The following is a 15887-nucleotide window of genomic DNA, read 5'->3' on the forward strand; positions in this document are numbered from 1 at the left end:
TTACTGTATACAATGTTCTCCTGGTTCTGCTCATTTCACTCAGCATCAGTTCATGTAAATCTTTCCAACAGTTTCTGAAATCCACCTGCTCATCATTTCTCATAGAACAGTAGTAATCCAGTGCATTTTCTACGATGCCATAGGCACCTTTCCCTTAGTAGGCATTTTTTTTTTTACAGAAATAGGCCACCATCCAGAACATGAGGACAAAAACCAGAAAATTCTACCTTTTCAGTCCCCAGCTCCTTCACAGCTTTGTCCACAATGCTTTGGACTTCATCTTCCACTTTATGTAGCTGTAATCCCAATAAGTCTGCCAAAACTGTACCCTCATGGATTGAGAACTTAACCTAGTGAAAAGAAAAAACCAACAAGAAAAATCTGAAATTTTTAAAGGTAGCTTAATAGCTAAGAGGCAAACCTCAGTTGATAAGTAGAAGAATGCACATTTGTCAAAATACACAAATCATCAATAGCCATATGAAAAAATGCTCTAAGTGAGAGCTCAAACTACTTGTTAAGCACCTACTATGTTCCAGGCACTGTACTAAGCTCTGGGGATATGAAGAAGGCAAAAACAAGGTCCCTGCCCTCAAGGAGCTCACATTCTAATGAGGGAGACAATGAGAGTGTTTAGTCCAGTGTAGACGAAAGGGCATCTCAGTGGGAAGGCACTAGCAGCTAGAGGGACTGGGGAAGACTTCCTGCGGAAGGGGAGATTGGAGCTTAATCTTGAAGGAAGCTAAGAGGTAGAAGAGAAAAAAAGGAGATTGTTACAGGAATGGGGAATGATCAGTCAGTCATTGACAAGCTTCCACCATGCGCCAAGCAGAAGGGCCCAGAGTTGGTGGATAGAATGTTGGATGTAAGCAAAGGTGAGCAGACCCCTATGAAGGGAATCATAGAATAGGTAGAAGAGAGTAGAACGTTAGAAGCCTGGAAAGGGAACAAGGGGCCACCTCACTAATAAGAGAAAAGCATATTAAAACAACTCTGAGGCTTTACCTCATGCCCACTGAATTAACAGAGGCAACGAAGATTGAAGTAGTCCATGTTGGTGACGCTGTGGAAAGGCAGTGCCTGGTACACCGAAGTGGATGTATAATAAAATGCCTAGTGATTGAGTGATCGAAGGCAGGCATTCTAGTACACTGGTGATGGAACTGTGAATTTGTCCAACTTTTCCTAAAAACCAATTTGGGATCGTGTGACAAAAGCTCTTAGCTATACTCACATGTATACACACGTGTCTATAGGAATATATACAACATATACATATACGTGTATGTCCTTTGGCTTAGCAATGGAACCAGTGGGCACACACTCTGAGGTCAATGATGGAAAGGTCTCAGATATGATAAAATATTCTTTGCTGCAAGTTCTGTGATAGTAAAAAATTAAAGAAAGGAGGTGCCATTGACTGGACAAATTGTGACAAAATAACACAATCAAATATTATTGTGCTATATTAAGTGAAAACTATGAAAAATTCTGAGAAACATAGGAAGACTTGGAAATATTGTTATAGAAGGCAGAAAGCCAAACCAAGAAGGCAAGCCTCCAAAATGATCCCAATGACATAAACAGAAGCAGCACTAAGTGGAAGCCTTGTGTGGATTAGATGCAATGACCAACCTTGGGGCTGGAGAATGAGTAATGAAATGCATGGCCTTCTTTGCACAGAGGTGGGGGCCTAGGGGTGCCCAGCAGTGCCCACGCTAGCAGTGAGAGTGCCATATTTGTCTTATTATAAGGGACAGTTCTATTGGGAAGCTGGGTGGGGGTAACATTCATCACAGAAAATAACTATTTTGTCTATAAAAAAGGAATTCAAGAAAACTTTTTTTTTTAAAGTTAGCTTAACCAAAGGTCAAAGGAATCAATCAGGATGACAATTAACATATACAAAATACAGACTAAGGATGAAGGGACTTGAGACGCCATGGAGTCCAACCCAGGCATTTTCCAGATTAGGAAACCAGGGTCTAAGGCCACATCCCTTGTTAAAACAGATGCAAAAACAGAGCTGGGTTCCCCAGTTCCCAGTCCAACACTTGCTCTCCCACTCCATGCTGCCTTCCTCTAAATTTCAGACAGAATTCAGCCTTGGTTCCTAGATAAGCATAAGGGCTAGAAGCAGGGGTGGGGAACATACGGCCTGGAGCCCACACGTGGTCCTCTAAGCCCTCAAGTTTGGCCCTTGGACTAGTCTTTGACAAACCCTTATATTAAGGGGATTTGTTCTGTGAAGTTTGGATTCAAAGGGCCACAGTTGAGGACCTAGAGGACCATGTGTGGCCTCGAGGCCCTTGGTGTGACTGTTAAATACTCGAATAATACTCGAAAGGCAGAACCTTTCAGTCTAGACAAAACTTTGGTAAAACTGTGGTCATCAAATCCTCTAAAATTATGATTTTTAAGGCTTATTAACAAACTACGAAAGGTTCATTTCAAAAAAAGAAATTTGAGATTTTTCAGGGTTCCTTACTTCACAGTCTGAGAGATACCGAGTTTGAGGCATTTAGTCACAGAGAGAGAACAAACCAGCCTCAGGGCTGACAGCGTGCTTTTCTTTTCTTTTACCACACACTCCTCTCATTTCTTCTGTCTACAAAGCCCATTTTACAGAAGGATCACCCAGGTCACTTGTTAACATCCAATTTAAATCCCAGTAACACAGTAATCCGTCTCACTTGTCTTTCATTCTAAACTACTGGAGTGATTTAACAAGATTTCCAGTCATTTCTTTAATTTCACCAAGACTTTGTCAATAAGATGATCTAGGATTCTTATTTTAAAGCTTAACATTAGAATTTCTACACGTTTCTCTTGCACAAAACAAAACCCACAGAGGTTCTTTGGGGACAAAAGCTAGCTGGAACCCGCACTATCCGCCATGCCTGTTAAAGACCTCTTTTGCCAACTATCCCAGAAAACCTGATCTTTTCCCAGAGATCTCTCTTCCTAAATATCCCTTGTTCAGTCAGTTATGCCCTACTCTCTGTGAGCCAATTGGGAGTTTTCTCAGCAAAGATCCTGGACAGGTTCATCATTTCCTTCTCCAGCTCATTAACTAACCCTACATCTTAGTTTTCACTTCTCAACTTAAAAGCAAGAAGTCAAATCTCTGACTTTTCTATCACAATATTCAATAATCTCATCCATTTAGAACTCCTAAGAAGGGTTGTCAGCTTCCCTGACATTCAGAGTGAAGTTTGGTGTAAGTTTGGTCCCTTTTCTTTCTTAAAGAACAAACAAACCACATACAAACACAGACTGTGATAAGCAGATCATGAAATACGCCATTCCTCTTTCAACTGGGGGACTACTAGGGCAGAATATTGTACCAATCGGTAAATGAGCTCATCATATTAGGTATTTTAGCTTAATTTATTATTTTTATTAAAAGGAAGGGTTTGGTTCTAGGGTGGTGGTGAGTGATGTTTCAAGAACTGATTGTGATTAAAAAAAAATAAAAGTAATTATTCAAACTGAGGGAAAAAACCAGCCATGAGATTTGGAAGAACAAGAAAAGTAACTTGAACCGACATGGAGACTTATGCACAATCAAGTATCTTTAGACAATAAAACAGCTGTGCTATTAGAAGCATTTTCCACGCCATGGTGAGGCGCTTTTCCTGACTGATGATGGAAGTGATCTCAGCTATCTTCCACCTTTTCCCAGGCTCCACTTTCCATGGTCTTCCTGCCTCAATGTTGATAAACACCCCCAGGCACCTTTCTTATTTCCTGCTAGAAGGTAGCTTTCTAGCAATATTTCAGCGTCCTCGTCATGCTCCTGAACTGGCTGACTTCACAAGATCCTCACCCCTGTGACATCCATCAGTTGGTGCCAATGCCTCTCCCTGATGGCTGGGTTCTGTAACTCCATCACTGCCCTCAGAGATGCCAGCAGGTTCTTCACCATTAGGTCCAGTCCCAAGTAAGCGTCCCAGAAGCGGACTTCCTTATCGAGTGACCATATGTCCTGAGGAATAGAGATTGTTGCAAATGGTTAAACCGTCTCTCCTGTATTTTGTTGTGTAGTGGATTAATCACTGGGCCTGGAGTCAGGAAGACCTGAGTTCAAATCTAGTCTTAGACTCCTTCTAGCTGTGTGACCCTGGGCAATTCCATTAATCTCTGTTTACTTTAGTTTTCTCATCTATAAAAAAAAGATAATAATAGCACCTACTCCCAGGGTTGTTGTGAGGATCAAATGAGATGAAGATTGTAAAGCACTTTGCAAATCTTAGAGCATTAAATACATTACAGTTATTATTGTTATCATTATCATTATCCTCTCATCTGTGGAAGAAATACTTTCTCAACTTTAGTGCAAGGAAACGAAAACACATAAGATCAATTAAATGTTTGAGTTAGGGACTGCAAGCAGCTCCTGGAACGTTCTAGAGTTTGTCACCATTATCATCGTCATCATCTTCACTGTCGTTGTCTCGTATGCCCAACCAAAGAAATGCCATGGACCATTTCTGGGTGCTGCATTTTAGGAAGAGTTGATAAATTAGAGACTGCTATAAAGAGTAAAGCAAGATGTTCCCCTCAGTATGACTGTCTTCCTTCTCTATTTACTTTCAAATGACTATATATGACACACATATGTGTGTATACATGCGTATTTGTCTCCAATGATTTCTATGTTATTTCTCCCATCAGACTGTAAGCTCCCTGAGAAGAGGTACTATTTTTTGCTTTCCTTCATATCTCTAGCCCTTAGCCCAGTGACTAAAACATTGGAAGCACTTAATAAATGCTCATTGACCCACTAGTGAAAGGTCTCAACATTATAACATATAAAGATTGATCGAAGGATCTGGGAGTGTTTAGCACAGATAAGAGAAGATTTCAGGGACAAGAGGACAAAATAACTGCTATCTTCTCTGTGGAAGAGAGATTAGAAAGCTGGTGTTGGGGTGCCCATCATTTGGGACATGGCTGAACAAATTATGGCATCCACTTGTGCTCTAAGAAATGATAAAAAGGAAAGCTTCTGGGAAACCTGGAAAACTTGTATGGAATGATGCAGAGGGTAGTGAGTAGAACAAGGAGAAGAATGTATATAAAAACAACAATGTCCAAAGACCCCAGCTTCTGAGATTAGAACACAATATTTCACAAAACTGCTGAGAAAACTGGAAAAGAGTATGGCAGAAACTGGGCATAGACCAACATCTTGCTCTCTATACCAAGATAAAGTCAAAATAGGCATACAATTTAGATATAAAGACTAATACTATAAGGAAACTAGGAGAGCAAGGAATAGTTTACCTGTCAGATCTATGGAGAAGGGAAGAATTTATGACCAAACAAGAGATAGAGAATGTTATGAAATGCAAGATGGATGACATTGACTATATTAAATTGAAAAGCTTTTGCACAAACAAACCCAATGCAACCAAGACTAAAAGAGAGGCAGAAAGCTGGGAAACAATTTTTATAGCCAGTGCTTCTGATAAAGGCCTCATTTCTAAAATATATAGAGCACTGAGTCAAATTTATAAGAATACAAATCATTCCCCAATTGATAAATGGTCAAAGGATATGAATAGGCAGTTTTCAGAGGAAGAAATTAAAGCTATCTATAGTCATATGAAAAAATGCGCTAAATCACTATTGATTAGAGAAATGTAAATCAAAACGATTCTGAGGTACCACATCACACCTATCAGATTGGCTAACATGACAAACCAGGAAAATGATGAATGTTGGAGAAAATGTGGAAAAATTAGAACACTAATGCATTGTTGGTGGAGTTGTGAACTGATCCAGCCCTTCTGGAGAGCAATTTGGAACTATGCCCAAAGGGCTGTAAAATTGTGCATACCGTTTGACCCAGCAATACTACTTCTAGGTCTCTATCCCACAGAGATCATAAAAATGGGAAAAGGATCCACACGTAAAAAAATTTTTTATAGTAGCTCTTTTTGTGGTGGCCAAGAATTAGAAATTGAGGGGATACCCATCAATTGGGGAATGGCCGAACAAGTTGTGGTATATGAATGTAATGGAATACTACTGTGTTATAAGAAATGATGAGCAGCAGACTTTAGAAAAAACCTGGAAGGACTTATATGAACTCATGCTGAGTGAAATGAGTAGAAACAGGAGAACACTGTACACAGTAAAAGCCACATTGTACAATGACTGACTTTGATACACATAGCTCTTCTCAGCAATGCAAGGATCTAAGACAACTCCAAAACACTCATGAAAACGCATCGAGAAGAAGAACCATGGAGTCTGAATGCAGATGGAAGCATACTATTTGACCTCCTTTTCTTTTGTTGTTTTATTTCTTCTTTCTCATGGTTCTTCCCATTAGTTCTAATTCTTCCATACATCATGACTAATGGGAAAATATGCTTAATATGAATGTATAAGTAGAACCTCTATCAGATTACATGCCATGTTGGGGAGCGGGAGGAGAAGTAGAGGGGAGAAAATGTAAAACTAAAAATCCTATGGAAGTGAATGTTGAAAACTAAAAATGAATAAATTATTTAAAAAAACACCAACAATGAGTATCTTTTAAAGATTTCAGAATGCTGATTAGTCCAATGACCAACTGTGTCTCCAGAGGACCCATGATGATGCTACTCACCTCCTGACAGAGAGGTGATAGACTCAAAGAACAGATCGAGACAAATAATTTTTGGACGTGGCCAATATGGGAATTTCTTTTCTTTTTGCACTTAATAATAGTACTTTTTCTAATTACACATAAAGATAGTTTTCACCATTCATTTTTGTAAGATTTTGAGTTCCAAATTTTTCTCTCTTCCTCCTTTCTCTGCCCTCTCCCCAAAACAGCAAGCAATCTGATATTGGTTATACGTGTACAATGATGTTAAATATACTTCCATATTAGTTATGTTGTGAAAGAAGAATCAGAACAAAAGGGAAAAACTATGAGAAAGAAGAAAACAAAAAAAAGTGAAAATAGTCTGCTTTGATCTGCATTCAGACTCCATAGTCCTTTGTCTGGATGTGGACAGTATTTTCCATCGTGAGTCTTTTGGAGATGTCTTGGATCATTGTCCCATATGAGAATGTCTTTTGCTTGACTATGCTTATCCTTATTTGTTACAAGGACACCAACCCCCAATTAGGGAATGTGAGAAATGCATCTTAATTGTAAAAAATTAACATAAAAGGTTTTTTTTAGGGATTAGACTTTTTCTGCTTGCCCACAGTGGGCAAAACTAGTAAGAGTGGGTGGAAGTCACAAAGCAGGAGAGAGGGTTGTCTAACTCTCACCATGGAATGGGCTGCCATGGGGTGAGCAGGTTCTCTCTCATTGGATGTCTTTCACCCAAGGCTGAGCGATCCTCACCAAAGACATAGAAAAGAGGATTTTTGTTCAGCCGTGAGCTGGGTGAAGCCCCTTCCAGCTCTCAGATGTTGTGATTTTGAATCTGTAATCTTTGGCTCTTTTGGTTGGATTGCTTTTGCTAATCTGCCTCCTTTCTGTGGGAAGGCATTCACTTCCTAGCATAGCTGTGTCTATGGATGTAAAGAAAGTAGAAAATTAAGGATGCTTCCATCATTCAGTTCCCACCCAACACCTTAGTGCAATCACATTCCCATTTCAGGTGAATACAAGCAAACACGATTGCCTCAGTTGTACACTGGAAGAAGCCCTGGTTCTGGAGTTGAAATCTCACCTCTGATATTTACTACTTTCACAATTTTAGCAAGTCACTTAACCTCTCTAGGCCTCAGTTTCTTCATTTGTAAAATGAGAGGTTTGCACTAGACGACCTCTGAGGTCCCTTCTGGCTATATATCTCTGATCCAGTGACCTGTGTGACCTCGGCAAGTCCCTTAACCTCTCTGAGACTCAGTTTTTCCCTCTGCAAAATGAGTAGTTTGGACTACATGACGTCTGAGGTACCTTCTGGCTCAAGATCCATGATCCTTTTGAGTCTGTACTGTCTTCAAAAGAAATGTTCATCTTTTTTATTACCTGATCTCTTCATTACTGTCATCAGACCTTATCTTCAGTTTATCAGTGGACATAACATGCCCACTGCCCAGCAGGATGTAAACTCAATAAAGGCAAGAACTCTGTCATTTTTTCTTTGGCCTAATGTCCTGTGACAGTAGGTGCCTGGTAGATGCTTGTCACATTGAATAGGATTGAGATGGTTTCATATGCTCTCCAGAGAGAAAATACTTCCGACAGTGGCTCTAGAACCAACAAAAGTGCCCCATATATGGCTTAGTTGTTGCTTCCAAAAAAAGAAGCCAAGAGGTACCACAATCTGAGGTCCCTTCCCATCTCCACATACAGCCCTTCACATCTCCAGTCACCTTCACTCACCTCACCAACTACAAGGAAGAATGCTTATACCCTCAGGGGTGACTCGTAACTCATGAACTACAGAAAAATTGAACCAAGCTATTCATGGACAGACAGCTCTGGTTAAGAGTGTGACTGGCTGATAGTAAAGAAATATCATCTCAGATGGTCGTGTTCAAGCTAAGCAAGCCCATGTGCCAAAAACCCATCAGAGCCCGGGTAGGGGAAGACGGAAAAGAGGCAGTATCGAGAAAAATAAATTGTGGTAGTAGACAGCTTCAGAACTTGCCTTGGCAAACCTTCTCAGCTCTCCATCCATCTGTTCCACATTAATCTGTCTCCACTGGGTTTTAGTCCAATTATCGATGCTTCTCTGAAACAGGAGGAGCAGATAAAAGTGTCAACAACATTTGGTGAAAGTGAGTCTCAGCCACATAGCACAGAAATGGATGATACACAGTGGCACCATTGGCCAGTAGAAATCCAATTTCTTCAATATTAACTGTCCTTGTCAAATCCCCCCTAACTCTAGAACAAAGAGTTGTTGGCATGGGTCAAATGTACCCCCAAAACAATCTGATGCATCACTTTCTAATCATGGTGAAAAGTTAGAGACACATATTGATGTTATCATGTATGCAGCAGGTATTTAGTTAGAGTTACATCTAGAAGAAGAATATTCCCATGATTTTTAAAAACTCCCAGGGTTCTTTCAAGACTGAGCTCCAATCTCATCTTTTGCAGGAGACCTTTCTGGGTCTCCAAAGCTGCAGGCGTCTTCCCACTGAGAGCATCTTCTACCAACCTGCATATATCTTGCTTGTACCTAGTAATTTATACGTTCCACTCCTTGACTGCAGATTGTTTTTGCCTTCTTAGTAATCTGACTCAATGTCCCTGAAGAAATGCTTGTTGACTGACTAAAACCCTAGTACTTTTTGATCCTCAAATGAAATAGAATCATGCTTCCAAAGACATAATCTGAATCCGTCAGTGGCCAGCCTCTGCTCTTAGGCATCTTGGTCAGATTCTGAGTCTCTGGACCGTGCTCTATCTCATATTCCACTGGTTACTTTGTACTCCAAGGTCTCTTGTTGATACTATAGGTCTATGTGGTCATCATCATTGTAGGACTCAGCTGATTTCCTAGCACATAGCACCATGCCTGATACATTGCAGGTACTTCACAAATGCTTACTGACTTGAAGTATCAAGGGATACTTCTTATAATGCATATAAATATAATAAAAAAAACCCCCACCATTTAAATTTATTATTAGCTTAATAATCGCCAAAAAATACATATAATGAACAAAAAAAAAGAATTGGGCATAGCGCAGTGAAATTCTATTAGTTGTGGATGGTTTTTTAAGAGCATCTATTCCATTTCCCGAGGCCATCGCATTGCTGCTTTCTTTGTTTTTGGGTTCCTAACTTGTTCTTTTGCATTTTTACGTATCTTCAATATTTTCTTGATACTCCATTGTCCCATCAGTTATCACCAGCTCAACTTCCCCTTACCCCTATACACAATGGGGTCCTCCCTTCTAAAAAATAAAACAAAATACTTTCCACAGAAAATTAATGTCATTTGAAGAGTGTTTAATGTAAATCTTTAAAAAAAAACTTGGGGTTCAAACCAGGAATCCCTTTGCAGTATTGTGTTCATGCTGAAATGAAAAATAGTGATGTTTTCAACTGAACGTTTTTCTAGTAGAGAGATGTGAATAACTCAAAGATTGACTTTAAAAAAAAAGAAGAAAAATTGGTTAAAGTTTGAAAAAATATGACAGCCATATAATTATTAATGCCATAAGAAACAAGCACCCCTAAGATCACCTACTTACAAATACATGCAAGAAAGAAGACTAGCCAAAGGGACACAAGACAATGATTTTAAAAAGCAAACTCTCACTTGGATATAAATAATCAGATCCCAGAGGCCCTTGAGCAATCGAATTTCCCTGCGACACTGTTTGATTTGTTTATAGTCTGGAAAGGCCACTTCGAAAAGACTTGTCGATTCTTGCATCTGCAACATTTCTTCTTCTAATGCCTCGAGCTCTTCATTTTCCTTGGAGGAAAAAAAAAACATATTTCACTCATCCTACCTGTCAAAAAAAACCACCTGAAACAGGCAAGCCTGCCCAGGCTGCTTGATGCTGTTGCTCAGGTGTGGAAACATCCAGCATCTGAAAAGTTCCACAAGGTAATTGGTTCATTAGTTAAGTGGTGGCCAGGTAAACCTCATCCTGCCACCTTTAATAATCATTCCATGATAAAAATGACAGAATGAAGCACCACCAAATACAGTCATGAGACTAATGGCTTCCTTCACTGAAGACTCTCTTTGAGATTCTACTAATGGAATTGATAGCCCCCCACAGCCAGCAAAGTTTTCTGAGAAGCCAATTTCTATGGGTCTTATTCTTTTTTCCCACTGATTGCCATTGTAAATTTGAACACTCTACTGGAAAAAATTGTTTCTATGGGATGATAAAAATCATACTTAAGAATGGAGCAAGTGTTTTTAAAAACTCTACATTTAGAGAAAAAAACAATCTAAAAACTGTCACTCTTATGAACAATAATACTCAATTGTACTTTAAGTAACGTATCATAAACACATCATAAGTGAAAGTACAGTACAATGATAAATGCCTGGACTGTTATCAATGTCCTTTCCAAAATGCAATGCCCAAAACTGAATATAATATTCGAGATGAGGGGAAATTTAGACTCACGGAACACTGCTACCACTACTACTACCACGGCCACTACCACTACTACCACTAGCTGGCATTTATATATGTGCTTTACATATGTTATCTTATTAGACCCTCACAACTACTATGAAAGCTAGGTACCATTATTATTCCCACTTTTACAGATGAGGAAACTGAGGCCAGGAGAGATTAAGTGACTTGTCCAAGGTCACACAGCTAGTGTCTGAGGCAGGATTTGAAGTTGGATCTTCTTGATTCAAATTCTAGCTACTGGTGCTGAGAAGTATCTTAGAGATAGGAAGCCACCCTTCCCCCACACTGTATTTGTGAATGATTTTTGGACCATAGGTGGACTTTACATTCATCTTTGGTTAGTTCTATCTTGTAAAATGCCACCAAATCCTATTATCAGCTAATGTGATAACCATGCAGGCAGTCTCTACCTTCATCCAAGTCATTAAAAAAAATGTAAACAGTGTAGTATCAAGGAGAAATCCCTGGAAAACTCTATCAGAGTCTACTTTTCAAGTTGACATTGATCCCAAATATTAGAAGTCATTTTTAATGTCATTTTTAAACATCAGAGAGTGGGATACATGAAAACAAAGCATGTGTCTGTCATAGGCAAATAAGGATGCTGGTGCTTCTAAAATCTCTCAGGCTCTAGCTCTGGAAGGCACCCGAGAGCTCACCCAGGTCAACTAGCTAAACCAACCTCAATTGAAGTAAGATCTTTTTTTTTTTTGAAATGTCAATTATTTCATTATTATTAGAAGGAGGGATCAATAAAAATATGTACATATAATATAATATAAAAGTATGCCTTATCTTTTTTTAAAATAAATTTATTTATTTTTAGTTTTCAACATTTACTTCCACAAGATTTTGAGTTCCAAATTTTCACCCCATCTCACCCCTCCCCCACCCCAAGATGTCATGCATTCTCAGTACCCCTTCCCTTAGTCTGCCTTCCCTTCTATCTCTCCCCCCCTTCTCTTATCCCCTTCCCCTTCTATTTTCCTGTAGGGCAGGATAGATTTCTGTACCCCATTTCCTGTATTTCGTATTTCCCAGTTAAATATGAAAATTTTTTTTAAACATGTGTTTTTAAAACTTTGGGTTCCAAATTTTCTCCCTTCCTCCCTCCCCATCTACCCTCATTGAAAAGGCAAGCAACTCAATATAGGTTATGCATATGCAGTTATGCAAAACACTTCCATAGTAGACATGCTGTGAAAAACTAATTCTATTTCCCTTAATTCTATCCTGCCCTCCCCCATTTATTCTATTCCTTTTTTTGAGCCTGTCCCTCCTCAGAAGTATTTGCTTGATTACCCCTTTTCCCAATCTGCCCTCCTCTCTATCATCCCCCTACTCTTTTGTCCCCTTTCCCCCCTATTTTCCTATAGGGTAAGACAGATTTCCATACCCAATTGAATGTGTATGTTATTCTCTCCTTAAGTCAAATCCTATGAGAATAAGATTCACTCATTCCCTCTCACCTTCCCCCGTTTCCCCTCCACTGTAAGAGCCTTTTCTGTTTTTTTTTTTGTGATATAATTTACCCTCTTCTACCTCTCCCTTTCTCCTTCTCCTAGTGTATCCTCTCACCCCTTAATTTTATTCTCCAGATATGACCCCTTCATCTTCAACTCACCCTGTGCCCTCTATCTATCTATGCATCTATCTATCCATCCATCTATCTATATATATATATACATACATATAATTTTTTCCCTCCAACTACCTTAATACTGACAAAGGTCTCATGAGTTACAAATAGCATCTTTCCATGCAGGAATGTAAACAGTTCAACCTTAATAAGTCTCTTATGATTTCTCTTTCCTGTTTACCTCTTCATGTTCTACTTGAGTCTTGTATTTGAAAGTCAAATTTTCTATTCAGTTCTGGTCTTTTCATCAAGAATGCTTGAAAGTCCTCTATTTCACTGAATGACCACTTTTTCCCCTGAAGGATTATACTCAGTTTTGCTGGGTAGGTGATTCTTGGTTATAATTTTATCTCCTTTGCCCTCCAGAATATTATATTTCATGTCCTGTGGTCTCTTAATGTAGAAGCTGCTAAATCTTGTGTTATCCTGATTGTGTTTCCACAATATTTGAATTGTTTCTTTCTGGCTGCTTGCAATATTTTCTCCTCGACCTGAAAACTCTGGAATTTGGCTACAATATTCCTTGGAGTTTTCCTTTGGGGATCTCTTTCAGGAGGAGATCAGTGGATTCTTTCAATTTCTATTTTGCCCTCTGGTTCTAAAATATCAGGGCAGTTTTCCTTGATAATTTCTTGAAAGATGATGTCCAGGGTCTTTTTTTGATCATGGCTTTCAGATAGTTCAATAATTTTTAAATTCTCTTTCCTGGATCTGTTTTCCAGGTCAGTTGTTTTTCCAATGAGATATTTCACTTTGTTTTCTAATTTTTCATTCTTTTGGATTTGTTTTACAATGTCTCGGTTTCTCATAAAGTCACTAGCTTCAAATTGCTCTATTCTAATTTTTAAGGAAGTATTTTCTTCAGTAATCTTTTGGACTTCCTTTTCCGTTTGGCCAATTTTGTTTTTTACGGCATTCTTCTCATTGACTTTTTGGACCTCTTTTGCCATTTGGGTTAGGCTGTTTTTTAAGGTGTTGTTTTCTTCAGTTATTTTGGGTCTCCTTTAGCAAGCTGTTGACTTGTTTTTCATGATTTTCTTGCATCACTCTCATTTCTCTTCCCAGTTTTTTCTCTACTTCTCTTACTTGCTTCTCAGAATCCCTTTTGAGCTCTTCCAAGGCCTGGGACTGATTCATATTTTTCTTGGAGGCTTTGGATGTAGGAGCTTTGTCTTTGTTGTCTTCTTCTGGTTGTATGTTTTGATCTTCTTTGTCACCAAAGTAAGATAATATAGTCTGACTCTTTTTGCACTGCTTACTCACAATCCCGTCCAATTACTTGAATTTTAAACTCTTTGTTAAGGTGAGAATCTGCTTCCAATGTGGAGAATGTACTGTCCCAAGCTTCAGGGGTTTATACAGCTGTTTTCAGAGATACTTCTAGGGACCTGTAAATTTTCAGTTCTTCTAAGATGGTATGATAAGAGGTGAGGTGTTTCCTCTCTACCACTACAACAAGCTCCACCACGCCAGTACTTCTCCTCGCCCCAGGATCACCCCTCAGAACTGTGACCCAGATCCAAGCATGGGCAAAGCAAGAGATTCCTGCCTCAGTATTGGCAAAGAGATCCCTGCAATCCCCCTCTGATCAGCAACTCGATTCCCCCTCAGTCTGTGGGCCGGAAGCTCAGGAGGCAGCCGCTGCTCCAGGCTACACTCAGGACTTGCGGCTAAGACCTAGCTTCTCTCTCACTGAAGTCACAGACTTTTCCCACTGATCTTCCAAGTTGTCTTTGGCATTTATGGGTTGAGAAATGTGGAAACTGCCCAGTTGCCCACGATTCAGTCCTCTGAGACCTGCTCCAGGTTCGCTGTGGCCTGTGTGCCCATGCCAAACTGTGTTCCTCTCCCAGCCTGGCATGATATACCTTTCTAATCAACCATGCAGGTTATCTTGGGCTGAAAATCTGTTTCACTCTGTCTTTTTGTGGGTTCTGCTGTTTTAGAATTTGTTCAGAGCCAATTTTTTTTTACAGGTATTTGGAGGGATTTGGGGGAGAGTTCAAGCAAGTCACTGCTTTCACTCTGCCATATTGGCTCCACCCCTGAAGTAAGATCTTGACTTCAGCCATTTCATAGCAAAAGATGTTATCTCTTTCAATTAAATACTTTTTCAATGTGTTATACTCGATTAATCAAGTCATAACGAGAAGAGAAGGCTTCTTAGGTCAAATCACCTTCCAACAAAAAGTTTCAAAAGAGAAACCAGTCCTACTTGCAGCTTGTCTGTGCCTTGCACTGGTCTCAGAAGTGATGAGTTCATTTCCAGAATGGCTGGGGCAGACAGTCAATTAGGAAAGCTAGGAAAGCTGGACAGCTCCCAAGTTTCAGAGGCAGATCTGCTCACTGGAGGCACAATGCTCTGTTTGGGGTGCTCTGGATTCCTACAAACCCCAATGTGCAATGAAAACATTTTCTGAAACCAGATATGTTGTTTCTTAATCATTGACCCCTTCAGTTTATCTGAAATCATGTCAAATCATGAGATGCTACATAGTGATGACTACATACAGTCCAAAAGACTTGGTTCAAGCCCCTGCCTCAGACAAATGCCGCAGTGTGACCTAAAGGAAGTTACTGAACCTCTCTCTGCACCAGACAACTCTGCAAGGCTAAACCACTAAACACTTGTTGCTCTGCATTGGGATTTCCCTACACCAATGAAATAGCAGGTTCATAGAATCATTGATCTCTGGATAGGGCCTGAGTCGCATCCAACCCCCTCATTTTACAGATGAGGAAAAAGAGAACCAGCCAGTTTAATCAGCAAGTGACTTGCCCAAGGGCACAAAGCTGGCAAGTGTCAGCAATGGGATTTGAAGACAGGCCTTCCTGACTCCTAGCCTAGCACTCTATCCATGGTAACACCTCTTATCAAAAGAAAAATTGTCAGGTCAGTCAATGTAATTACTAGTATCAAGTTTGGCATTAAACTCTTGACCAGAATAAGGCTCCCAGATTATCAAAGAATTTCTTCTCCCTGTTCCTACTCCAAGCAGATGGAATCAGGTACTGACTTAACTCAGTTTCCTAGAAGTCAAACGCAAGATAGAGGAAATTATTGTCTGCAAATGCACTTGGCTATTTGGAGAATTGCTTGAATAAGTTTTCAAACACCAAAGAGACAGAAAGCTCCTACTCTGGTGCAGGCCTCCTCACCTTATAC

At 39.6% G+C, this 15887-nt stretch overlaps 1 protein-coding gene across 2 annotated transcripts in view; it reads right to left on the minus strand.

Moving 5' to 3' along the window:
* The window catches only part of DNAH11 (dynein axonemal heavy chain 11), a 315578-nt gene that overhangs the window by 222140 nt on the left and 77551 nt on the right, over positions 1–15887 (minus strand). For both annotated transcript variants that reach the window (XM_027872105.1, XM_027872104.1), the window contains exons 21-24: positions 10239–10397; positions 8613–8696; positions 3830–3988; positions 228–350 (exon numbers count right to left, since the gene is read on the minus strand). In XM_027872105.1, coding sequence (XP_027727906.1) covers positions 228–350; positions 3830–3988; positions 8613–8696; positions 10239–10397 — 525 coding nt within the window. The remainder of the gene's footprint in view (positions 1–227; positions 351–3829; positions 3989–8612; positions 8697–10238; positions 10398–15887) is intronic.

This window comes from Vombatus ursinus, unplaced genomic scaffold (genome assembly GCF_900497805.2).
Source record: "Vombatus ursinus unplaced genomic scaffold, bare-nosed wombat genome assembly UNPS02014799.1, whole genome shotgun sequence".
In the NCBI taxonomy this organism is placed as follows: domain Eukaryota; kingdom Metazoa; phylum Chordata; class Mammalia; order Diprotodontia; family Vombatidae; genus Vombatus; species Vombatus ursinus.